The sequence below is a fragment of the Artemia franciscana genome, chromosome 13, assembly GCF_032884065.1.
Source record: "Artemia franciscana chromosome 13, ASM3288406v1, whole genome shotgun sequence".
NCBI classification, from domain to species: Eukaryota; Metazoa; Arthropoda; class Branchiopoda; order Anostraca; family Artemiidae; genus Artemia; species Artemia franciscana.
The window spans coordinates 20,732,636-20,760,001 of record NC_088875.1 but is presented as its reverse complement, the minus strand read 5'-3'; the positions used below and the strand labels follow the sequence as shown (position 1 = coordinate 20,760,001).

General features: G+C 35.4%; 1 protein-coding gene across 1 annotated transcript in view; it reads right to left on the bottom strand.

The window, feature by feature from the left end:
- The window catches only part of LOC136034640 (alpha-1,3-mannosyl-glycoprotein 4-beta-N-acetylglucosaminyltransferase A-like), a 60,753-nt gene that overhangs the window by 18,650 nt on the left and 14,737 nt on the right, over window positions 1-27,366 (bottom strand). The window contains exons 3-7 of the mRNA XM_065715941.1: window positions 14,220-14,385; window positions 10,960-11,176; window positions 8,562-8,780; window positions 4,101-4,402; window positions 792-919 (exon numbers count right to left, since the gene is read on the bottom strand). Of these exons, the coding sequence (XP_065572013.1) occupies window positions 792-919; window positions 4,101-4,402; window positions 8,562-8,780; window positions 10,960-11,176; window positions 14,220-14,385 (1,032 nt within the window). The remainder of the gene's footprint in view (window positions 1-791; window positions 920-4,100; window positions 4,403-8,561; window positions 8,781-10,959; window positions 11,177-14,219; window positions 14,386-27,366) is intronic.

Genomic DNA, 27,366 nt, shown 5'->3' with positions numbered 1-27,366 from the left:
AGAGAGAGAGAGAGAGGGAGATGGGTCAGGCAATTCCTGGTGAGTATATGCTTTTAGCTTATACATCTCATCAACTGACTAATCATTTTTACATCTCATCAACTGACTAATCATTTTTACATCTCATCAACTGACTAATCATTTCTACAAACCTGTAGACTGACAAGAGCCGAGATTGAAATAGAATTACACTTCAACCAGCAGAATTTCAGTAAAGACATGGTCAACTTCGTATAAAATCCCAGTAAAGTGGCTTTTCTGGCACTTTAAAAAAATGAACTACAGTTTTTTTAGGTTCTTCAAAGTTTTTGACATTTTATTTCCAACGACATGCGTTTGCGTTAGTGGTCTATCTTCATAGACTAAAATTACAATTTTACTTCTAAATTTTATTTGAGTGTCTAATTCTATGCTATAAATTGGAAAATGATAATACTGGCGTCTAGAATAGTTTTTTTTTTTATTATTATTCAAAATAAGCTCGGCAGCCAAAACGTTGATGTGCACTGCTCAAAAACTGAACTTCAGGTTAAAAATTTAGGTTCTTCAGTAACAATCTACCAGTAGCACTAGTAGCGAAAAATGAAAATGCTGGCGTCTAGAACAGTTCTTTTTTTCTAAATAGGTTCTGAAGTTCCATCAACATATTGATTAAAAGTTAACTATATATAAAGCAAATGAAAATCAAATTAGATTTCACTAAAACTGAAATTATATAAAAAAGGAACTATCATGAAGTTAAAAAGCTCGATCTGAGGAAGAGTTTAAAAAAAAAAGCGAGAAGGACTTACCTATAACTAAAAAACCATCACTAACAGAAGAAAGATTTATACTATTCTTAAATGAAGCTGAGACTTCCACAGTTGCGTTATATAATAAATCAGAAGGGTGTTCAGGGTTACCACTTCGCACTAGGTAGCTATAAAACAATAAGCCAAATGAATAGAAACAAAATTAAAGAGGTGCTGTTGAAGAGTGACAGAGCAAAGAAATGCACAGAAATTTCGTCAAACTTATTTAGGTGTTTTTTATATACGTATTTTTTCGAATGCTCGGGCTTTCTGAATGCGCCGTGTAGTCTGATTTAGTTTGTAAGCCACGACAAATCAAAATGAAAATAGATTATGTTAAGAGTGTAAAATAAAGCTGACACCGAAAAATAGCAATTCCTCAAAAATCAAGTAAGATATGGCTTCTCCACCACCCAAGCTCATTTGATTTTATTATTCTATAGTTTCTAAATATTTGCTATCTTATCTTCTATTTATTCATATTTTCAAATTCACTTAATTCTTTTTCTAAATGAATTGTGCCAATCGAGCTCTGTTCCAAGAATCTTGCAATTCGAGTTAAGGTCTTACTCTTCGAATTTTAGCAAAGTTTAAGCTTGGAAAATATGATGCCAATTTCTACGTTTAAGATGTCACACTTGGGCTCCTACTTTTTAATATTAATTTCTATTTGATTAGAAATTTTATATGGGGTTCAAGATTGAGTATACTTTTTAGGGAATGTAGAAACATTATAGGATTTTTTTTATGAATTTTTATATTATAGAGTTTAGATCTGAACTCATTTTTTAATGATTGTTTGAAATTTATTTTCAATTAGTGGAATTTATTTTATATATTGAGGGGAATACGATTCGCCTGGATTGCAAAATATTTGATTTTGGGGAATTTTTTTGGAGGATTGTTGTAACTATCCAATAACGCAAGGCCTAGCGAGAGTAGAATGAGTTAAAATGTGATGTATTAAAAAAAAAATGGTGTTTTGTTTTTCAATATTTTTATTTTTTGTTTATGTAAATATAGTGAAAAGTGTTTTAAGAAAAGTAGAAGTATTTTAAAGTAAAAAAAAAATGTGTATACATTGTAAATTTGTATTTTAATGTTATATATTATGGACCTAATGAATGGGAGCAGTCCCTTGCCGCCGTGGGTAGCTAGAATGAGAATTTTGAATTGTTATAAGGTAAATTAATTGATGGAGAATCGTATGAATGTGGAAATTGTTAAAAAAGTTTTCGGAAAAAAGTAGATAAAATGTACTAGAAGATAAAAATTATGTATGCAAGGAATTAGAAAGCATTTCATCGGATTCTCAGCTCACTTATTTCCACTAGCTCTGAGTCCTAAGCATACGAAACGATGCTCTTGATTCTTACTCCAAAGCTTAATATGTAATATCTTAATATCTTATTTTATTGATGAAATAGTGGTTCATTTTTTGTTTATTCTGTATCAATGAGGATTGTTAAATTTTGTTTATATGTCTTGCCCAGTAGTCGAGCTTGTCTCTCCATTTGGGCAAGTTGAAGATTTTGATGAATATGAATTTTTGAATAAATGAATCTGAATCTATAGACTCCTTTTCCTGTCAGTAATTCATCTTCAACACTTTCACCTTGCATTCTCCAGCATAATTTTCTTATAAAGAAAGGCCTAAGTTTTTATTTATAAGTTGAGATTTTTTCTTGTTCCTAAAAATTCCAGAAATAACAAAACATAACCCTTCACCACAGAAGAAAAAAGTTGATATTAGAATTATCAAAGTTAAATTCTTGGTCTAAGTAAGTTTTTAAAGGTTTTATTTGTATGATGCCACATAGAAAGGCGAAACTTGGTTTCTATTCTTAAAGTTTTAAATTAGATAAAACTATTTTTCTTCCCCCCATTTTTAGTCATTAAAAAAAAACCTTATACATAAAAAATAATTGACACAAAAGAGGAACTTAATTATGTTTAATCGAAACGAAAAAGTTGAAATGAACAAACTGCAATCAATGGCAACAGACCTTTTTGGCTTGAGCCTCGACTTTGTGAGTCCTCCCATGACTAGCTGGAACATATCAAAATTTTCATAGGATCAAAGCTTCCAGTTTATTCACATTCTATATAGTATAAATAATAATAAAAAAAATTCAACTGAAAGTAAGGAGCAAGATTAAAACTTAAAACGAAGAGAAATTATTACGTATACCTCGCTCTTTACGCTAAAGCTTGAAACTTTCCGATGAAATTTGCTGTCCCCCTGAACCACAAAGGCCGTTTAATTAGAATAAATAGCTCTTTTGAAAGTCTAAATTTATGTGAAAACTTATGAAAACCTAAAACTTATGTGAAAAAGAGCGAGGCGCTGACGATGGGGCAAAGCTTTCATATATGTAATAATTTCTGTTCGTTTTAAGTTTTAACGTTGCCCCTTACTTTCAGTTGAAAAACTTGTTTTTTTTATTCAGTTTCTGACCGTTTTGAATAATATTAAGAAATCCGACGCCCCCTTTAGGGAAAATTCTCTTCCCTCATGAAAAGATCCTCCTCTCCAACCAGAAAAATCCCGCTAAAAACGTCTGTATACTTCCCAATAACCAAAACTAGATGCAAACAATGGGCAAAGTTCATAACTTGCAGCCCTCCCCCTTGGGACTGTGGGGGATTAAATCATACTCAAAGGAATAGTTATTAAATTTTTCGACTATGCGGAACAAAATGGTTCTTCAAAATTTTGATCGGGTGAATTTGTGATAAAATTGAGCATGGGAGGGGGTCTAGTTGCCCTCCAATTTTTTGGTAACTTAAAAAGGGCACTAGAACTTTTAATTTCCGTTCGAATGAGCCCTCTTGCGTTATTTTAGGACCATTGGTCTGATACGATCACGCCTGAAAAAGAAAAAAATGAACACGCATCTGTGAAAAAAAAAACGAAATTCTACATTTTTGCAGATAGGAGCTTGAAACCTCTACGGTAGGGTTCTCTGATACACCGAATCTGATGGTGAGATTTTCATTAAGTTTCTATGACTTTTAGGGGGTGTTTTCCCCTTTTTCCGAAAATAAGGGACATTTTCTCAGGTTCGTAACCAATTCTTTTGATGTATTTCTTGGTATCAAAATTGCGTTTTTTAGAGTTTCGATTCTTACGGTACTTTCGGTTCTTTTTAGAGTTTCCTTACTTACAGTTCGTTACCACGAACTGTTTGATAAGCCGTAATAGTTTTATTAGCTCCCAAACCGATTTCAACAGAAATGACCAGCATTTAAACCAAGAGATATTAAAAAAAATACAGACAAAAAAACAATGAAAAAAACAAAGCTTACCTTTTCAGTTTCACTGGTTTCGTAAATTTAAAACTAATAATGTCTCCTTCCTGAGGGGAAAGGCCCCAGAAGAAATTAACACCCAAATAAACACTTTCAATAGTATGTTTCTTATATGCTTTAATCACAGTAGTAACTCTTGCTGCTGGATTTGTGTGAGGAACAAAGAGGGGTAGTTTCCCAAAGGCTTTGTCTTTCAGTTTTTGAACCTTCCCCTTGAGCGAGGAAACAGTTCCGACGTGTTGAAATAAGGACGGCTTATACCTCAGCCATAGATTCTTCTTTACAGCTCGGCACTTTTTCTGGAATGTTTATTATACATAAAGAAATGACAGATAAAATAAATGAATCAGAATTGTTACAAAAATAGACAATAGACACTATTTAAGTTACAACAGAACAATTGCTATATTCATCTGGGTGCCACCATCTGTCCAAAACAAGAGCAGACTACATGTGGTGTCTTCAGAATAAACATAAACATCAGTGTTAACCTTCGACCGCCGATCTGTCTGTCACAGCTGGACTTCTAGCAGTCAAATTCGAGGCATTGCAGCACCGATGATGGTATTAGGGGCTATTATCTTTAATTTCAGAGCTCAATTAAGTAGGCAGAAATTATTTAAAGAGGGGAAGGGGTCTTAAATTAAAAAAAAAGGCAAGTCCGACAAAAATATAGGCATTTTACAATACACTAAAATATAGTCCTAAGCTACGTCTCCTAATAATTTCAAGGTGGAGATTCCAATATACAACAGATACGAGCAAATTTGAAAGTATCCTCAGTAAGCACGTATAGAAAGTAAAAACTATTGCTTACGCAAAGTAAACTTAATGCATACGGCAAATCCAAGGCTAAATTATGGGTTCAGATATATGGTGAAAAACACTAGGCAGAAAAAAAACACTAGACATCCGGTGCCAAGGCCCTGTGGAATGATGCAGCAACTATGACCCATGGGTCACAGTTGCGGATCAACACATACAGTTATGTTTCACGGAGCATAAATATGTATGCTCTAATGTCACGTTTAAAGACGTGTTATGTTTATTGCAGGTTTATTATTTGTCAGGTCAGTAAGCAATTTTCTTCTTTTTTTTTTTTTACCTGCACTAAGACTGTGTACTATTTACTGTGGTTACGGAACATCCGTGGAACACTTCATTGTGCAAGCTCTTATTTTTAGTGTGCGATTTATTTTTGGATATAGAAGACAGCACGTGTTCTTGCTTCATTATCCTGATATTACACGTCTAAAACAAAATAGACATCAAATCGAAAATTAAAAAAAAAAAAAAATCGGGACTTCTCTTTCAAAATCGAGATTTCAGGTATTCTTAAAACAAAAATAGTGAGAGATGCGGTAATTTTGCTTAGATTGTCGAAGAGACAATACGGATCTATATTAATGTTTAAAGTTATTTGGTTTCTTAAAGGTTAAGCTTCCAGACTAGAGGATTTTTCTGAGAAAAAATGTAAGAAATTCAAGTTCCACCTCAAGACCTGTCTATCCACGTAAAAAAAAAAAAATAATAAATAAACAAATTGTACCTTGTCTAGAGAAAAAGTTACCTCTAGAATGTCCAGGAAATTAATGCACGATGACTTTAGAAATTATTTCTAAGTATACAGTTAATATTTCAGATATAGAAGAGTGCAAGTCGTCTTGCTTAGTTTTCATGCCACTAAACGTGTAAAATATGATAAATCAAAATTGGAAATTTTAGAAAAAAAAATAAGATCGAAACTTATGTATTTCGAAATCAGGATTTGTTTCAAAATTATGCCAATTTTTAAAATATTAATGAAAGATGCGGACATTTTTCTGAAGTTTTTGAAGAGGTTAAATGAATTCGTATAAGTATCCAAAATTATTTGATTGCTAAAAAGTTTAGCTTAAAAAGCTAAGACATTTCAGTTACGACAAACTGCAGGGAATTCGCAAAATCAGAACTTCAAAATAGAAAATAGAATTTTATTTCAGGAAAAGTAATAACGCTCCGGTTCCTAGAAGATCAATATCTGTCTATAGACATCGAAGAAAATTCTACCTTGTCTAGAAAAAAATTTGTCTCTTGGATATCAAAAAATTTACATGCGTCATGACAACTTTGGAAATAAGTCCTAAGTGAATGAAAGAAATTTTGTGTACAAGAAAGTTTAAGTCATCCCTTGCCTATTTTTCAAAGTATTACTCGTTTAAAACCCAATCAGTATCAAATCAAAGATAATTAAAAAAACTGGAATTTGGCAATCGAGATCGATTTTTCCAGATTTTTTCCAAGAAATCTAGAAGATAAGAGGAATTTTGTTCTCCAATTCTCAGAGAGATAATAAAATAGGTACTGAAGGGTTGCCCCCTCCTCAGTACCTTGCTCTTTACGCTAAATTTTGACTGTTTGTTCCAATATTTTAAGAACGGCTACGGAAACAATAGAGCCATTTAATTGGAATAGGAAGCTTTTTTAAAAGTGCTACCAGCTTTAGCGTAAAGAGCAAGGTATTCATATACGGAATGATTTCTGTTTATTTTGAGTTCTTATGTTGCTTCTTACTTTCAGTTAAAATAAACTTCTTTTTTTTTATTTGAAGCATAAAATCATACTTACTTTCATATGCTCCTTTCTATCAATTGGATTTTTTTTATAGTATCTAATCATTTAAAAAGGGGATTAGATTTATAAATCTCATTCAAGTGAACCCTCTTTTAAAAATCTAAGACTAAAGACTACGAATTATCGCATGTTTGATCACCCTTCTCTGAAAAAGTAAAAATTTTCATATTTTGTCAATAGTGGATTTAGAGTTAATTAATATGTTGGGCATCGTTGAATAATTTCCATCAAAACAAACCCCATCCTAAAAAGTGCGAATTCTCATTCACCAACACATTAACGAGCGCAACTTAAAAGTTAACAAATCTTACATATTTAGAATCAGAATAAATAATAGATTTTATTGTTGGATACATTTAAATCAAAGCACGGTGTTTATTAAAAGGGTCGCTTTTCACTTAAGGTTTGTTCTACATTTATCTGAATGTTCATGTAGAGTGAGAAGATTTCGGTATACAAAAGCCCTTTTCTAAGCTTTGGGCACAAACCCGGCCCCAGCAACAAAAAGAGCAACTGGCTCTCCTCCATAACAGCAATGCGCGATTCTACATCACCATCCATGATTTATCAGACGTCAAATAAATCAACTTAGTTAAGTGAAACTTTAAAATAACTGCTTATATCAACCGTTTGTTTTGTACGGAAAACGTGCATCTTTATGAATGAATACGCCACTGCGCAGAATTAACGCCTCTCTAACTAGGAATATCAATATACTATATTAGGAATATCGATAATTTGTAATGGATTGGCTACCTAAGAATTTTCAATCGACCACGTTTTGTCCTTATCTCAGGCCAAGTGGTTATTTGGTGCCTCAAAATGGCAGAAAGGGCCACTTTGCTCTGTCATAACCTTTATTCGCCGCTGAAAAAGGGAACTAGAATTCTACTAGAACCACTGGTTCTAGTAGAACCAGTGGTTCTAGTGGTTCCACAATAAACAAATGAACACGCACCCGCAATCATTTTCTTGAAAAAAAAAAATCTAAAATTTCATATTTTTGCGGATAGGGGCTTGGATAAAGAGAATGTTGTGGAAACAGAGAAGGGGTGGGCATATTGAAGCTTCGAAATGTCTCTTTTTATACCCAAGTTTTCCCACTAGGAAAACATTCAGATTAAACCGGAACACAACTATTTACACATTGGTGGGGGAGGAAAGGACGTTTTAGTTTTGGTTCTTTTCTATCAAGTTAACATTTAAGCACAAGTTAAATTTTTCCTGGAATAGAAATAAAACATTCACCAACATAAAATCTAAAAAAAAATTTAACATATGATTTCTTTTAGAAAATTACTGTATAGTTTTATATTCATATACAGGCTTTTCTGAAAATGCGCTAGGTACGTCATCTATAGCTACGAAAGTAAAATTCATCATTAAAACATAGGGGGCACTGCCCGTTACTTTCGATCCTGATGTTAATTGAAATCCTACGCCGTGAAAGAGCTAAGAAAATCTGAAGGAAAAACCTTACGACTTTTTTATCATGATTATGCTGAACATAGTTAAAATCTTCCAAATTGTTTAATTAAATCTTTCAATACATTAACATCTAAAAAGATATGTCGTTATGGCAATACTCCGCACAAAACTACCTTCCACATATTGGATAACAATGTTGTCTCTTTTTTTAGGTGTCATGAGGTTTTTTATAAGGAGCGTTGTCATTACAATTGTCGAGTTTTTCAGTTTTCATGAATGTAGGATTCACATTTTTCAAGAGAGAATGAACTTCCATTGTTTGCTCCTTGATAGTGCTACTTGAATACTTGACGTTTTTAAACCTTTGGTCTCAGCCTTGAGCTGTAAATACTAGGAAACAACATACAAATGGCTCACCTGGTCAACAGGGCAGAATCTGGTTTCAAAGAGAGGATCAATCAGCCAATCTGCTGGTCTGTCATTGTGAAACATTGTAAAAAACTGTATCATGTACGTCAAATCCGAACTGTGAAACATTTTCCCAATGAATCCTAGTTGACAAAACTCGGCTACAAACCAAGACCTCTTCGCTTTTTCCATTTCAAAAGCATAGTCTTTTATTCGCCTTACGTAATCCTTAAAGAAGATTCATTCAGAAAAAGAAATTGACAACTATCAATGCTGCCACAAATAAGTAGTGTTCGAAAAGAAAAAAACCGACCGCATATTTTAATAGTTACCCACCTTGCTCTCCCTTCAAATCATGCTTCACTAGAAATTATTTTAGTTCTTTTTTAGGTCTTTTTTCGCTAGTGTAGTACCTAAAAGTTCCTGGTTCTTCAAGGGATTTTCTTTAAAAGCATTAACCTCATTGAATGATACCATAAGATTAGGGAATAATCTAGAAAACCGAACACAGCAGGGGGCTAGGGTGAGGAGGCCAGAAAAAAAACTACAGAGCAAATAAAATCTCACTTTCTCAACCTGAAGTTAAGAGTTTAATATTTACTTTGCGCAATCATTACAGAAAAAATAAGAAATTGCAAAACTGTTATACCTAAAATAAATTCGTTTGATTTCACAAATAGAGTTAAAAAATAGAGAGAAACAGCTAGACTTTGTTTGATTTTAATTCTTTAACATTATTGGTAGGTTATAATTATTCCGACAAACTCCAAAAGATGGATATAACCTAGTAGAAATGCCTTCTAATTTAGACATAGACAGGAGCATTTATCTAAAATACAATTTTCTCTACAAAATCCTCCAAATACGACTAGCTATTTTGGAAACCAGCTAATTTTAAATATATGGTTTGCTATTTTAAGTTCTAAGTTGCTAAGTGTGAAGTCACATTTTATCATCTGAAAAGAGAAACCCAGATATGGGGTCTTAGTGGATGTGGTCGTGACTTTACTCTCAAAACTAACAGTTCTATTTTATATTTAAGAATAGAATCTAGGAAAAAAGTGAAATAATTTAAAAATACACGAATGTAATAATATCAAAATACGATTAAACTGATAAAAAGTGAATCAAAATACACAGTGTAGGGATACAATTTTAAAAGACTTTGGTAGGGAAGAAAGTGGTCTTGGCTAAAGCCTCAGTCCGATATCGATCTTTTCTTAGGCAACTATGAAAATCCAGATTTTTGCTCTTTCGTTAGATTTTGCTACAAAAGAAAGATTTTATTACAAGAGAAATAATATGAATTATTTCGAATTATTGCTTCTTACTGAAGAAGGCCTTAAGTGGCCTGGCTCATTTTTCAAGAATTCATACTGGGACTCGATAATACAAGCTATCCAAATTTAGAATCTTTGATAATCTTGACAGAAAGACCCCTGTATAGTTTGAAATCTTAGAGAGCAAATGATTTAAATAATATTTGACAATATGGGAATATATAGCTAAAATTTTATTAAACTTGGAAACGGTAAAATTGATCTACAGACTATGAACATAAGTGTTTTTTTTCCATAAACTAGGTTTATGCAACAATCATTCTTTGAAAAAAAAATATTCAAATTATAAAGGGAAAATGAAATGTGATCTTTAATTAAAGAAGAAAAGAAAAAAGCGAAAAGAAGCCTTAAATGAAAAGGGACTGTGTCTTATCCAAGACACACTGGCATCCACAAAAAACACTAATCCACTCAAGGCGCAAATATGTACCGTACACGTACAGCACTAGACATACTCTACAGAACTTGAGATTAGGATGTAGGCCTGCATAATGTACAACCTAGTCTCTAGATCCCATTATCGCAACTCATACAATGTCCAAAGTGATTTGAGCAGAAATGAAGAAGGAATCTTTGAATACCTTTTTATTGAGATGAAGTCGAAGTTAAACATCTAAGATCCAATGTTTTCCTAGACAAGCACCGGTTGTGCTTGACCTAAACTGTTCCTAAGATAGAGTAAGTTATGTCTATCAAGAATTAAGGAAGACTAGCTTCTTGACACTTCTAAAATGCAAAACCAATGATCAGTTTTTGGCATGGCTTTTATATTATAATTAAAGTAGGCCAAAAAGTCTATATGGGTAGCTATACTCTCTTCCAAACGATACAAAATACGGTTTGACCCGACATTTGAGCAACAAAAAAGTTTTTACCAACAAAATGTTCAGAAAAATCCGCTTAATAACACATCCGAAATCGTATTAATCATGTCATTTGTGTGCAATACTGCAAAACCGATTTTCACCCCTTTTCTTCGTTTGGTATTCTCTCACCCCATAGAGTTGAATTCTTGCGTACGATGCTACCCTTCCCTAAAACAGAAGCAATAGTAAGTAAACGCAAACCTGCAAAGAGAGGACATCATCCTCAAGCTGTATGTAATAAGTCCCTTGCGTTTGTGCATACATCATAAGAAAAGCATAATCCAAGTTTTGTTTGGTCCTCCAGCGAACTCTCTCAATGGGGTCGTCTAGTGTAATCTTTAATGTTGACCAGTCCGGGTAATATCCCTCACTCGGTGAGATAACCTGCAGTATCCCTTGCTCCATTTCTTTCGAAAACCTACAATAATATTTTTAATACTTCAAGATATTGTTTATTATACATTTAATTGTTTGAATACTTCTTACTATTTCTCTTCATGGCGCTAGTGATTCAAATGTCCAGTATTAGATTGTCTCTTTAAATTACTCAATGGCTTATCAGCTGATATTTCGAAGGACCACAGGCACTTACCCACAGGCATGGGTGCCCCCCTGGAGAACAGACCCTCATACCCCCCCCCCAAGAAATGTACGCAGTTTGAAGTTTATCCCATACTTGCATATGGTTTTCGTATAACTTCCGTCATTTGAGGGTTTTGACGACATTAACTCTTCCCATCCCAAAAATAATTCCGGCGTTTTTCTTTTTAATTAAATTGTTTAAATAACATGAGTAGGACTCACAACCCCTGTGCCTTCTCAAGGCCAGAACATAATTTGCACTTTACTGAAAAAAAATACAAATTAATGTGCATTGTCAGTTTGATACACATGTGCTGATATTTATTACTTAATCTTAATAATTTTTGATTTATTAAACTTAAAAAGCTGAAACAAGCCTTTTTCAGGATAGTATAAAAATGTTGTCATTTTCACTAGTTGATAGATCGTTTATCATCCACTGATCCATACTAGGGGAGAACTAAGGTAGTAGTCATAGAACTAAGGGATGATCGAGATTTATGGTTTGACTCATGACGAACAATGTTGACTGGACTTGTATGCAACTGAATTTGCTTTGACTCATAGGTGAACAAGTGCCAAAGCCTAATAAGCTTGCCCGCTTTAGAGTCTCAAGCGGACTACCGTGTTTTAGATTGACACATGACAGACAATCCCCTGGAGTCGCAGGCGAACAGGGAGACCTATAGTTTTCCAGGTGTTCTGCTAAACGGCACGGGCAAACGGCGGGAGTAGTTATGACGTCTCAAATTGGACAAATACTTGTGTGTTAGCTTTTGGAGAGGCATGCCCTCCTAGAGTCTCAGGCAGGTTGACCAGATTTTAGAATTGACACATGACCGTTAAGTCGCCTGGAATCGCAGCCATCCAAGTGTCTGGTCAAAAGCCCGACAGGGCTCACCCGTCTGCCAAGAGAGTCGAGCCAGGTTTAGCACCCAATTCATAAGCTCAGACAGTTGCGCTAACAAAAAATAAATTAAATATTTGGTTGACCAAAAGTCACCTTAACTCGGAAGCCAACAATCATTCATAGCCTAATAGGGGGCCGACCTGCCTAGAGTGTCGGGCGAGTGTTAATTTCTGCTCGTTTTGAGTTTGACTCGGTTATTTATTGTAATTTCTGTTCGCTTTGAGCTTCATTTATTTATTGATGCTGTATTGTCGTAATTTTACGCTTAGTAGATTATTTAATTTTATTTTGCTCATTTTTGGTTTAGTGAAGTTCTTCACTTTTCTTTGAAAAACGAAATAAGTTTTTTAAATTAACTTAAAAAAAATCACACACCTTTTATACACTGAAAGTACCCTCCCTCCCTTAAGTGTATTATCTGATTTCACCCCTAAGTGTGGAGTTTTGTCCATTTACCATACCAAGTCATATTATTCTTGATATTAAATATAGTTTTTTTTTGTAGGTATTGACCATCTGGTGGCGAACATGTCTTTTTTCCTTTTCTTGTATGTCTTTGAGTATATATTAGTATGGAACTGACTTTTACAAAATTCTTCATTAGTTTATTCATTAGACAAATATTTTTCAAGCATTTACCCTGATTTTATACAAGTTCATTAAAGTATTGAAAAATTAAATGCTCTATCAAAAGTCCTAAAATATTAAGTCTTCAAAAATTGGCAAAATGGAGCTAAATAAAATAGCTTCTAAAGGGCTCATTTATTACTCATTAAATTAATTCATTTAATAACTCGTTTAAAAAAATATACAAAACAAAGAATAATAAACGGAAAAAAGACAAAGAAATAACAAATTTTCATTAAAAAAACAACGATAATATCATGTAAGTGCATGCTAATACAAGAAAAAAAGAGGAAAAAACATACAACTCGTCCTTTATATTTGTTATAATTAACTATTATGGAGAATAATAGCTCTCCACCTCTAATTAACCTGCTGAGTTTCATTCAGTAAGATTATTCCCTTCCACGCCTCCAGTAGTATATTCAGCTGGCAAACATTGTAGTAATTGCACCTGGTCCTTGAAAGAGTAAACCAGAGTATTTCATATTACCAATGGACACCTGTTCTAATTTAGAGCTGATTCACACGTCATTACTACTATATTCTATTTATAAATATACTATACCGCATAAGAGCCAAAGAGATTACAAGATTTCTAATTGAAAGAAAAATAAATGTTTTTGAGAACCAAGTGCCACAGAGGTACACTACATAATTTTAAATACACTATTTTTTAGAACTATGACTAAGTGTATAAGAGTCGTTAAAGCTGAATGATAATTTATTAAGGAAGGGTTTAAGATTTTCGGGAGAAAAAATATTAAGCACAGCGCTATATTTGATTATAAATATACTATACCACATAAGAGCCGAAGACGTGGTAATAAACTGTAAGTAAGGAGCAACCCGGCTCGGTAGTAGCCGAAACTCTAAAAAACAAAAAATTGATACCAATAGATACATCAAAAGAATTGCGTTTTTATGCTGACTTCAATATGTAAGTTTCATCAAGTTTAGTTCTGCGCATCTACTGTTATGAGCCCGAGAAAAATTTGCCTTATTTCGAAAAAGGGAAAAACACCCCGTAAAAGTCATAGAACTTTAATGAAAATCGCACCATCAAATTCAGCGTAACAGAGAATCCTACTGCAGAGGTTTCAAGCTCCTATCTGCAATATACGTCGCCATCCTGTACGTAAAAACGTCGCCATTGATATATAAGTCTAAGCAAACGGAGGTTGATGGGAAATGAAGGCATTCCTTACAAAAAGTACTTTTCAACAATTTTTGGAGTTGGAAAGACGAATTTTCTCCGTGGCAATAACTTTACGACCTCCTTCTTTGTAGTTGTAGGTTTGTAAGACAAATATGTATATAGTCATCTGAATTGGTAAATAATTACCTCTCTTTCATGTGGACATCAATTGATTCCACAAGCTGTTCGTCTGTCTCAGCAATAAGAACAATGAATAAACAGTCCAAAAGGTCTTTGGCAGGTGCGCTACTAAATAAATTAGCAAGTGTGGCTATTAGATAGGACTGTCCTTCTCGTTTCACAGTGGGGATTCCTGAAATACAAAGAACAATATGAAACAAAGGAAAAATCTCTGATCGTTCAATTAGGGAAGGGTTACGGGGAGTGCGAGGGGTCTTCGTCAAAAAACCTATCCACCAAGAAAAGCAGGAGCTAAGGTCAAATTATATACAAACTATATACCAAGGTTATTGTTCCTGTTATATATATATATATATATATATATATATATATATATATATATATATATATATATATATATATATATATATATATACATATATATATATATAATGAAAAGAGAAATCACCAATGCCACAGCACAAACACAAAAAAAAAAAAAAAAAAAAAAAAAATGTGTCTGGTGGAAGCCCTCGCAGTAAACTTCACTTTCAAACAGTTCGTGGTAACGAACTGTAGTAAGGAGCGATCCGGCTCAATAGTAACCAAAACTCTAAAAAATTGAATTTTGATATAAATAGCTACATCAAAAGAATCGCATTTTAATGCTGATTTTAAATATATAAGTTTCATCAAGTTTAGTCTTAGCCATCAAAAGTTACGAGCCTGAGAAAATTTGCCTTATTTAGGAAAATAGGGGGAAACACCCCCTAAAAGTCGTAGGATCTTAACGAAAATGACACCATCAGATTCAGCGTATCAGAGAACCCTACTGTAGAAGTTTCAAGCTCCTATCTACAAAAATGTGGAATTTTGCATTTTTTGCCAGAAGACAAATCACGGGTGCGTGTTTATTTGTTTGTTTTTTTTTCCCAGGGGTCATCGTATCGACCAAGTGGTCCTAGAATGTCGCAAGAGGGCTCATTCTAACGGAAATGAAAAGTTCTAGTGCCCTTTTTAAGTGACCAAAAAAATTGGAGGGCATCTAGGCCCCCTCCCACGCTCATTTTTTTCCCAAAGTCAACGGATCAAAATTTTGAGATAGCCGTTTTGTTTAGCATAGTCGAAAATCTTAATAACTATGTTTTTGGGGATGACTTACTCCCCCACAGTCCCTGGGGGAGGGGTTGCAAGCTACAAACTGCAACCAGTGTTCACATATAATAATGGTTATTGGGAAGTGTACAGACGTTTTCAGAGGGATTTTTTTGGTTTTGGGGGTAGGGTTGAGGGAAAGGGCTATGTGGGAGGATCTTTTCTTGGAGAAATATGCCATGGGGGAAAAAATTCAATGAAAAGGGCGCAGGATTTTCTAGCATTATTATAAAAAAAACAATGAAAAAATAAACATGAAAACGTTTTTTCAAATGAAAGTAAGGAATAGCATTGAAATTTAAAACAAACAGAGATTATTACGCATATGAAGGGTTCTAAAAATACTTTAGCATAAAGGGCGAGGTATTTAGGAGGAGATAAATACCTCGCTCTTTATGCTAAAATATTTTTAGTGATTTCAACTATTTATTCGACGGCCTATTTGATTCAGGGGTCATTCTTAAAGAATTGGAACAAAACTTACGATTTAGTGTAAAGAGCGAGGTATTAACGAGGGTACAAACCCCCTCGTACACATAATAAAAATATAAGAATATAAAAGTTTGTTACGTAAGTTAATTCTTAAGTTACGTATATTTTTTTACTAATAAAAACGTTCGTTGAATATTAAAAGTTCTAGTAGACTTTTTAAGTAACCGAAAAATTGGAGGGCAGCTAGGCCTCCTTCCCCACCCCTTATTTCTCAAAATCGTCTGATCAAAACTAAGAGAAAGCCATTTTGCCAAAAAAAAATTAATATACTAATTTCATTTCAATAATTTATGTGCGGAGAGCCAAAATCAAACATGCATTAATTCAAAAACGTTCAGAAATTAAATAAAAAAAAAAAACTAGTTTTTTTAACTGAAAGTAAGGAGCGACATTAAAACTTAAAACGAACAGAAATTACTCCGTATATGAAATGGGTTGTCCCCTCCGCAGTCCCACGCTCTTTACGCTAAAGTTTTTAGTTGTTTTAAAAAGTAGAATTGTGGCAAAGAGTCAAACTTTAGCGTAAAGAGCGAGGGACTGCGGAGGGGACAACCCATTTCATATACGGAGTAATTTCTGTTCGTTTTAAGTTTTAATGTCGCTCCTTACTTTCAGTTAAAAAAACTAGTTTTTTTTATTTAATTTCAATTATAAAACCAAACAGTTTTGTTCAATACTTTAAACAGCCATTGGTAAATAAACAGTTACAACTACCAACTGACTGTGTTTCCTGCACTTTCAATGCTTTCAGGAAAACACTAGTCACGGACAGAGGGGAGTTGAAGGGTGGTAGCTCACTTCATATACAGGATAATTTGACATAACAAATAAAAAAAAAAGAAAGTTCAGTAACTAGTAGCTGTGTTGGCCTCAGGTGGCTTGGTGCAGCGGTGAGTTGTTAGTAGTAGTGGTAGTACGGTAAGACAGTGTGGTCTTAGAATTCAATTGCAAATTAGAATTGCGTTCTCTTTTCGGACTAAATCGGCACTGATAAAAAGAAGCAGACCATTAACAATTCTAAAAGGAAGGCTTCGAAGAAGGAAAGGAAACTCTGTTTGGAGTCACTAATAAATTAATCAAATATATTTTTGCAGTACCAAGAACGATGAGAATGGAATCTGACAGTTTGAACTGGTTAAGCAAAAACTTACACAACCACATAAATCTCAAAACAAGAGCCAAGAGCTCATATGGTTTGAGCTCTAGCAAAATTCTCAGAATCAATAGATTGCTTTAAAAGGAAAATCAGAGACTTAATGCCAGTCGGGATTTAAAATAAGAGTTCTTCCAAACATAAAATTTAATACCTCATTTTTTCTAATTTTTCAGAACTAACCCTCCTACCCCCCCAAAGAGAGCGGATCCGTTCCGGTTATGTCAATCACGTATCTAGGACTTGTGATTATTTTTCCCACCAAGTTTCATCCCGATCCCTCCACTCTAAGCGTTTCCCAAGGTCTTAGGCCGCCCCCCTCCAATGTCAACGAATCCGGTCGATATTTAAAATAAGAGGTTTAAGACACGATATCCTTTCAAACATCAAATTTCATTGAGATCCGGTCACTCCTTCGTAAGTTAAAAATACCTTATTTTTCCGATTTAACCGTCCCCCCACTCTCCCCCACATGATCGAATTGGAGAAACGACAATTTCTAATTTAATATGGTCTGGTTCCTGATACGCCTGCCAAATTTCATTGTCCTAGCTTACCTGGAAGTGCCTAAAGTAGCAAAATCGGGACAGACAGACCGACCGACCGACAGAATTTGCAATCGCTATATGTCACTTGATAGATACCAAGTGCCCTAAAAACGAAGGAAAATGGGAAATTCAACTTTTAACGAAGCTTTTGGTGGTAACGGGAGACACATAGAACAAGAGCCAAGAGCTCATATCGCATTTGTGACGAGGTCAGAACCTAAAATTAGACTCGGTACTAGAGTTATTGATTTCATCGTACTAGCATGTCAAGAAGCACCGAACTCGCCGAAGCACTAGACACCCCTCAACTCCCCCAAAGAGATCGGATCCAGCCCGCTTACGTCAATCACGTATCTACAACTTGTGCTTATTCTCGAACTCGCCAAAGCACTAGAAATCCCCCAACTCCCCCAAAGAGAGCGAATCCGGTCTGGTTAAGCCAATCACGTACCTAAAACTTGTACTTATTCTTCCCATCAAGTTTCGTCCCGATCTCTCCACTCTAAGGGTTTTCTATATATATATATCTCAAAACTTGTTAAAGAAACTTTTTTGTAGCACAACAAGATGTGAATTCACTTATATATATATATATATATATATATATATATATATATATATATATATATATATATATATATATATATATATATATATATATATATATATATATATATATATATATTGCTCTCAAAACTTGTTAAAGAAACTTTTTTGTAGCACAACAAGATGTGAATTCACTTTTTAAATAAATAAATAAAATAAGAAAACATCCATGCAAACAAGAGACATAGAGGGGAGGGGGTTCCCTCACCCTAATTTTGTTCTAACGATGCCCCAAGAACATTCTTACACCCATATGCTATGATACACCCGAGCATTATGGCTATGATAAATCACAGTCATGATATAATATGATATACCAAGATGTTATAAAAATGTTAATTCCTAAAATGTAGTTGTAGACGGTTTCATACAAGCCTCCAAACAATTCTCTAATACCGTTCCTCCGTTGAATACTCAATGGGTGCACATGTGCAAAAAAATAAGGATTTTTGTGACTTAATTTGTTTCTCCTATGACCCGTCAAAATAATTTGAAAGCATTATTTTCAAATAGTATCCCGTTCTGTGATGGTCAGCATTATCTTTTTGTTTACATATCTTATCGTTTTGGCAAAAATGAAAAGGACAAATATCTTAGATTCGTTTTTTCGAGAGTCTATAGGAGGCGCAGTAGCACTGCCTAAGTCGACGTTTTCCAAAATGGGAGGCATGGACTAATCTAAAGGGAGCCACGAAAATTAGTCCCAGTAAGCGATTTTCAAATAATTGCTGAAGTTTTGTACGTAAAAAATGAGAGAGAGAAAAAAATATCATCGTACTTTATCGTATATAGTGCAACTAAACATTTCGCAACTTAGCACCCCACCCCGCATCTTCAGCATCATTCCTTCAAAATAAAAGTTTACCGTCCCAATAAAGATAATATATACGCATAATACCCTGACACCTTTTTTGTGAACATCCCCTTCTGGTTTCTAAAAAGAAAAACGCAAGACACTGCATCCTTATTACAAACTCAGATTGAAAAGTTAATAAAAATGTAATGAAACTTCGCTTATGTTATGGAATCACAACGAAAGTAGCCAAGCAGACAGGGTGAATTTTGTTAGTTCGAAAAATTCAATCAAGAAGAAGGATCTTGCAGTCAGACAGAAATAGATAAGGTACTTTAGGCTAATTGTAACTGTACACAGAGCCGTTCATGGCAACTATATAAATAATAAATATGCTCATATGCCAGAGATTTGGGACTTAGATATGTCAAGGGATATTAGGGGCTCTTCACAATTGTGTTATTCCACCCTGTCCCTCTCCAAATGGCACTGACCTTTGATGACCTTAGAAATTCTGATCTTAGCACAAGTTGGATTGAAATTATTCAACATTATACCACGGGAAATAAAAAATTATGTTTCAGTTCCGTCATTTCCACACAACTATAAAAAAAAATCTTCTTTCTACCAATACAAATGAATAATGTTTTGGAGGATTCTCTCTTCTTCTTTTTTTCTTTTTTCCTGTAGTGCACAGTGCCTTTTTCAGTATTCTTTCTGTTTCAAAGTTTAACACTTTGTTGTTCTGTCAATAATCAGTGATATTTATACAAATACGCGACATCCTCCAGGGGCTCAATTTGGCTCTGGGGATCATTGACCAATCCCTGGAGTTGTGTTTTATTTGTATTTATATTCAATACTGTCACAGTCACTTATAAACTATTGGACATCTCCCTAAAATGGCATCTGGGAGATCGATATCACCTCTTTCCTTCATTAGATTTCTCAAGACAAGGAAATACGACTTATCCTAGCTATCTTTCGGATTTACTAATATTATTAACGATAATATGAAACAAGAGCTAAGAGCTCATATGGCACTTGTGACGAGGCGAGAAGAGCTAAGAGCCAAGAGATCATATGGTATGAGCTCTAACAAAATTCTATGAATCAACAGATTGATTTAAAAAGGAAAATATGAGGCTTAATGCCAGTCAGGATTTAAAATAAGAGCTCTGAGTCACGATGCCCTTCTAAATATCAAAATTCATTAAGATCCGATCACCCACTCGTAAGTTATAAATACCTAATTTTTTCTAATTTTTCCTCTCCCTTTAGCCCCCCAGATGGTCGAATCTGGGAAAACGACTTTATCAAGTCAAATTGTGCAGCTCCCTGACACGCCTACCAATTTTAATCGTCCTAGCACGTCCAGAAGCACCAAACTCGCCAAATCACTGAACCCCTCCCCCCAACTCCTCCAAAGAGAGCGAATCCAGTACGATTCTGTCAATCACGTATCAAGGACATTTGTTTATTCTATCCACCAAGCTTCATCCCGATTCCTCCACTCCAAGTGTTTTTCCAAGATTTCCCCCTCCAACTCCCCCCAATGTGAAAAGATCTGGTCGGGATTTGAAATGAGAGTTCTGAGACATAATTTCCTTCTAAAAATCAAATTTCATTAAGATCCGATCATCTATTCGTAAGATAAAAATACCCCAATTTTCACGTTTTCCAAGAATTCCGGTTTCCCCTCCAACTCCCCCCAATGTCACAGGATCTGGTCGGAATTTAAAATTAGAACTTTAAAGCACAAGATCCTTCTAAATATCAAATTTCATTAAGATCTGGTCACCCTTTCGTAAGTTACAAATACCTCAATTTTTAAAATTACCCCCCCCCCAATTCCACCAAAGAGAGCAGATCCGGTCCGGTTATGTCAGTCACGTATCTTAGACAGGTTTCTATTCTTTCCATCCAGTTTCATCCTGATCTCACCGCTTCAAGTATTTTCTAAGATTTCCGGTTCCCCCAGACTGCCCCCCTCCCAATTACGCTTGATCCGGTTGAGATTCAAAATAAGAGATCTAAGTTACGAGGTCCTTCTAAATATGAAGTTTCATGAAGATCCGATCACTCCTTCGTAAGTTAAAATACGTAATTTTTTCTTATTTTTCAGAATTAACCCCCCCCCCCCAATAGAGCGGATCCGTTACAATTATGTAAATCACGTATGTAAGACTTCTGCTTATTTTTCCCACCAAGTTTCATCCCGATCCCTCCAATCTAGGCGTTTTCCATGATTTTAGGTTCCCCCACCCAAAACTTCCCCCAATGTCACCAGATCCGGTCAGGATTTAAAATAAGAGCTTTGAGACACGATATCCTTCTAAATATCAAATTTCATTGAGATCCGATTACCCGTTCGTAAGTTAAAAATACCTCATTTTTTCTAATTTTTCAGAATTAACCCCTCCCCCAACTACCCCAAAGAGAGCGGATCCGTTCCGGTTATGTCAATCATGTATCTAGGACTTGTGCTTATTTTTCCCACCAAGTTTCATTCCGATCCCTCCACTCTAAGTGTTTTTTTTAGGTTTCCCCCTCCCACCACCACCCCCCCCCCCCAATGTCACCAGATTCGGTCGGGATTTAAAATAAGAGCTCTAAGACACGATATCCTTCTATACATCAAATTTCATTGAGATCCGATCAGCCGTTCATATGTTAAAAATACCTCATTTTTTCTAATTTTTCAGGATTACCAACACCCCCCCCCCATCTACCCCAAAGAGAGCGGATCCGTTCCGATTATGTCAATCATGTATCTGGGACTTGTGCTTATTTTTCCCATCAAGTTTCATCCCGATCCCTCCACTCTAAGTGTTTTCCAAGATTTTAGGTTTCCCCCCTCCAACTACCCCTAATGTCATTAGATCCGGTCGGGATTTAAAATAAGAGCTCTGAGACACAATATCATTCCAAAAATCAAATTTCATTAAGATCCCATTACCCACTCATAAGTAAAAAATACTTCATTTTTTTCTATTTTTTCCGAATTAACCGGCCCCCCACTCCCCCCCCCCCCTAGATGGTCAAATCGGGAAAACAACTATTTCTAATTTAATCTGGTCCGGTCCCTGATAAGCTTGCCAAATTTCATCGTACTAGCTTACCTGGAAGTGCCTAAAGTAGCAAAACCGGGACCGACAGAATTGGCGATTGCTATATGTCACTTGGTTAATACCAAGCGCCATAAAAACCAATGTGTTTGTTGCGTTCCAAAGTTTTGGCTGCTGATAGTATGAGACCCGATAAATTCAAACGGCGCCTTAAAACTGTTCATTCTGAATACGTTGGTAAGCCCCAAGAGTTTTTATGGCACTTGGTATTAACCAAGTGACATATAGCAATCGCAAATTCTGTCGGTCTGTCTGTCGGTCCCGGTTTTGCTACTTTAGGCACTTCCAGGTAAGCTACGACGATGAAATTTGGCAAGCGTATCAGGGACCGGACCAGATTAAATTAGAAATAGTCGTTTTCCCGATTTGACCATCTGAGGGGGGTAGGGGGGCCGGTTACTTCGGAAAAAATAGAAAAAAGGAAGTGTTTTTAACTTATGAGCGGGTGATGGGATCTTAATGAAATTTGATGTTTGGAATGATATTGTGTCTCAGAGCTCTTTTTTTAAATCCCGACCGGATCTGATGACATTGGGGGGAGTTGGAGGGGGAGGAAACCTAAAATCTTGGAAAACAGTTAGAGTGGAGGGATCGGGATGAAACTTGATAAAAAAATAAGCACAAGTCCCAGATACATGATTGACATAATCGGAACAGATCCACTCTCTTTCGGGTAGTTGGGGGGGGGGGGGGGTAATTCTGAAAAATTTGAAAAAATGAGGTATTTTTAACTTACGATCGGGTGATCAGATCTCAATGAAATTTGATTTCACTGATGGATCTCAAGAGTTTTTATGGCACTTGGTATTAACCAAGTGACATATAGCAATCGCAAATTCTGTCGGTCTGTCTGTCGGTCCCGGTTTTGCTACTTTAGGCACTTCCAGGTAAGCTAGGACGATGAAATTTGGCAAGCGTATCAGGGACCGAACCAGATTAAATTAGAAATAGTCTTTTTCCCGATTTGACCATCTGGGGGGGGGGAGAGATTGGGGGGCCGGTTACTTCGGAAAAAATAGAAAAAATGAAGTATTTTTAACCTATGAGCGGGTGATGGGATCTTAATAAAATTTGATGTTTGGAATGATATTGTGTCTCAGAGCTCTTATTTTAAATCCCGACCGGATCTGATGACATTGGGGGGAGTTGGAGGGGGGAAGCCTAAAATCTTGGAAAACACTTAGAGTGGAGGGATCAGGATGAAACTTGATGGGAAAAATAAGCACAAGTCCCAGATACATGATTGACATAATCGGAACAGATCCACTCTCTTTGGGGTAGTTGCGGGGGGGGGGGGGGTAATTCTGAAAAATTAGAAAAAATGAGGTATTTTTAACTTACGAACGGGTGATCGGATCTCAATGAAATTTGATATTTAGAAGGATATCGTGTCTCAGAGCTCTTATTTTGAACCCGACCGGATCTGGTGACATTGGGGGAAGTTTGGGGTGGGGGAACCTAAAATCATGGAAAACGCTTAGACTGGAGGGATCAGGATGAAACTTGGTGGAAAAAATAAGCAGAAGTCTTACATACGTGATTTATATAATTGGAACGGATCCGCTCTATTGGGGGGGATAATTCTGAAAAATAAGAAAAAATGACGTGTTTTTAACTTACGAAGGAGTGATCGGATCTTCATGAAACTTCATATTTAGAAGGACCTCGTAATTCAGATCTCTTATTTTAAATCTCAACCGGATCAAGCGTAATTGGGGGGGGGGCAGTTGGGGGGACCGGAAATCTTAGAAAATACTTAAAGCGGTGAGATCAGGATGAAACTGGATGAGAAGAATAGAAACCTGTCTAAGATACGTGACTGACATAACCGGACCGGATCTGCTCTCTTTGGTGGAATTGGGGGGGGGGGGGTAATTTTGAAAATTGAGGTATTTGTAACTTACGAAAGGGTGACCATATCTTAATGAAATTTGATATTTAGAAGGGTCTTGTGCTTTAAAGTTCTAATTTTAAATTCCGACCAGATCCTGTGACATTGGGGGGAGTTGGAGGGGGAAACCGAAATTCTTGGAAAACGTGAAAATTGGGGTATTTTTATCTTACGAATAGATGATCGGATCTTAATGAAATTTGATTTTTAGAAGGAATTCATGTCCCAGAGCTCTTATTTCAAATCCTGACCAGATCTTTTGACATTAGGGGGATTTGGAGGGGGAAATCTTGGAAAAACACTTGGAGTGGAGGAATCGGGATGAAGCTTGGTGGATAGAATAAACAAATGTCCTTGTTACGTGATTGACAGAATCGTACTGGATTCGTTCTCTTTGGGGGAGTTGGGGGGAGGGGTTCAGTGATTTGGCGAGTTTGGTGCTTCTGGACGTGCTAGGACGATTAAAATTGGTAGGCGTGTCAGGGAGCTGCACAATTTGACTTGATAAAGTCGTTTTCCCAGATTCGACCATCTGGGGGGGGGGGGGGGTAAAGGGAGAGGAAAAATTAGAAAAAATTAGGTATTTATAACTTACGAGTGGGTGATCGAATCTTAATGAATTTTGATATTTAGAAGGACATCGTGACTCAGAGCTCTTATTTTAAATCTTGACCGGCATTAAGCCTATTATTTTCCTTTTTAAATCAATCTATTGATTCATAGAATTTTGTTAGAGCTCATACCATATGATCTCTTGGCTCTTAGCTCTTCTCGCCTCGTCACAAGTGCCATATGAGCTCTTAGATTTTGTTTTTTAAAGAAAATTGGATGAGATATCTGAAAACAAGCATAATTTCAAAAACTATCCATGTTCCATCAAATGTCTTACTAGCACCATACCTATTGTTGTACAAAATCGCGCAACGTAAAAAACCCAAGACAATAGCAGAAATTTTAGTTTTTCCAGCAGCTATTGCTATGGCCAAAACAACGTTTGGCCAATGTTATTCGAATCAACTTTGAAAAATACCACTTGCTGTTAATACAATTGGCAGAAGAATTGATGATATACCTGAAAATATTTGTGACCAATTAGTTTCTCGGATGCGTTCTTCAAAATTCTTCATACAAGTAGATGAAGCTACTGATGTAGCTAAAGACACACATTAAATTGCACATGTTTGATACGTTGACGATACTAATATAATTGAAGATATCTTATTTTGCAAACCAATCAAACAGTTCGTGGTAACGAACTGTAGAAAGGAGCGACCCGGCTCAATAGTAAACGAAACTCTAAAAAAAAAAGAATTTTGATGCTAAAAGATACATCAAAAGAATCGGATTTTCATGCTGATTCTAAATACATAAGTTTCATCAAATTTAGTCCTTGTCATCAAAAGTTACGAGCCTGAGAAAATTTGCCTTATTTTGGAAAATAGGGGGAAACACCCCCTAAACGTCATAGGATCTTAACGAAAATCACACCATCGCATTCAGCGTATCAGAGAACCCTATAGAAAAAATTCAAGCTCCTATCTACAAAAATGTGGGATTTCGTATTTAAGACAAATCACGGGTGCGAGTTTATTTGTTTTTTTTCCAGGGGTCATCGTATCGACCAAGTGGTCCCACAATGTCACAAAAGGGCTCATTCTAACGGAAATGAAAAGTTCTAGTGCCCTTTTTAAGTGACCAAAAAATTGGAGAGCACCTAGGCCCCCTCCCACGCTCATTTTTATCCAAAAGTCAACGGATCAAAATTTTGAGATAGCCATTTTGTTTCGCATAGTCGAAAACCATGATAACTATGTCTTTAGGAAGAATTTACTCCCCCATAATCCCTGGGGGAGGGGCTGCAAGTTACAAACTTTAACCCGTGTTTACATACAGTAATGGTTATTGGGAAGTGTACAGACGTTTTCAGGGGGATTTTTTTTGGTTTGGGGGTGGAGTTGAGGGGAAGGGGCTACGTGGGAGGATCTTTCCTTGGAAGAATATGTCATGGGGGAAGAAAAATTCAATGAAAAGGGCGAAGGATTTTCTAACATTACTATAAAAAAACAATGAAAAAATAAACATGAAAACGTTTTTTCAATTGAAAGTAAGGAGTAGCATTAAAACTTAAAACGAACAGAGATTATTACGCATATAAGGGGTTCTAAAAATACTTTAGCATAAAGAGCGAGGTATTTAGGAGGAGATAAATACCTCGCTCTTTATGCTAAAGTATTTTTAGTAATTTCAACTATTTATTCTACGGCCTTTCTAATTCAGGGGTCATTCTTAAAGAATTGGGACAAAACTTACAATTTAGTGTAAAGAGCGAGGTATTAACGGGGGTACAAACCCCCTCGTATACATTATAAAATATAAGAATATAAAAGTGTGTTATGTAAGTTAATTCTTAAGTTACGTATATTTTTTACTAATAAAAACGTTCGTTAAAAATTAAAAGTTCTAGTTGCCTTTTTAAGTAACCGAAAAATTGGAGGGCAACTAGGCCTCCTTCCCCACCCCTTATTTCTCAAAATCGTTTGATCAAAACTAAGAGAAAGTAATTTAGCCAAAAAAAGAATTAATATACAAATTTTATTTTAATAATTTATGTGCGGAGAGCCAAAATCAAACATGCATTAATTCAAAAACGTTCAGAAATTAAATAAAAAAAACTAGTTTTTTTAACTGAAAGTAAGGAGCGACATTAAAACTTAAAACGAACAGAAATTACTCCGTATATGAAATGGGTTGTCCCCTCCGCAATCCCTCGCTCTTTACGCTAACATTTGACTCTTTGCCACAATTCTACTTTTTAAAACAGTTAAAACCTGCAAAATCTCTGTGGAACACATGAATGGTTTGTTGCTTCAATTTTCAAATTCGGTGACTCAATTTTCAATGATCTTGGTTTTACAAGGTTTGCGTGGATACATAATCCATATATCGACAAATAAGATAAGGAATTTGAATTGACAAGTATTGAAAAGGAAAAATTGATTGAATTATTCTGAGATACTACATTAAAACATAAATTTTAGACTGTATCTCTTGTTTTATTCTGGTTGATTCTTCCACACAGAATATAAAACTTAGTTAAACAAAGCTTTAAAAGTACTGCTGCCATTCGCTGATTTGTTTGGAAATTGAAAGTTCTACCGCCCAGTTTCTACAGTCAAAAGTGATTTGAGGTTAACCAGCCTCCCTTGCCCTTTTTAGATGCACTCCTCAACGCTAATCCTATAACGAGATAGGCATTCCGTTCGAAATAGTTGATAGGTCAAATAACTATACATCTGGAGGTGACATGATTCCCCCGTAGCCCCTAGGACAAGTGTTATAAATTATGCGATTTGTCCATCATTTACGTATAGTATTTGTTATTGAGAAAGAGGGGAATGTCTTATCCAG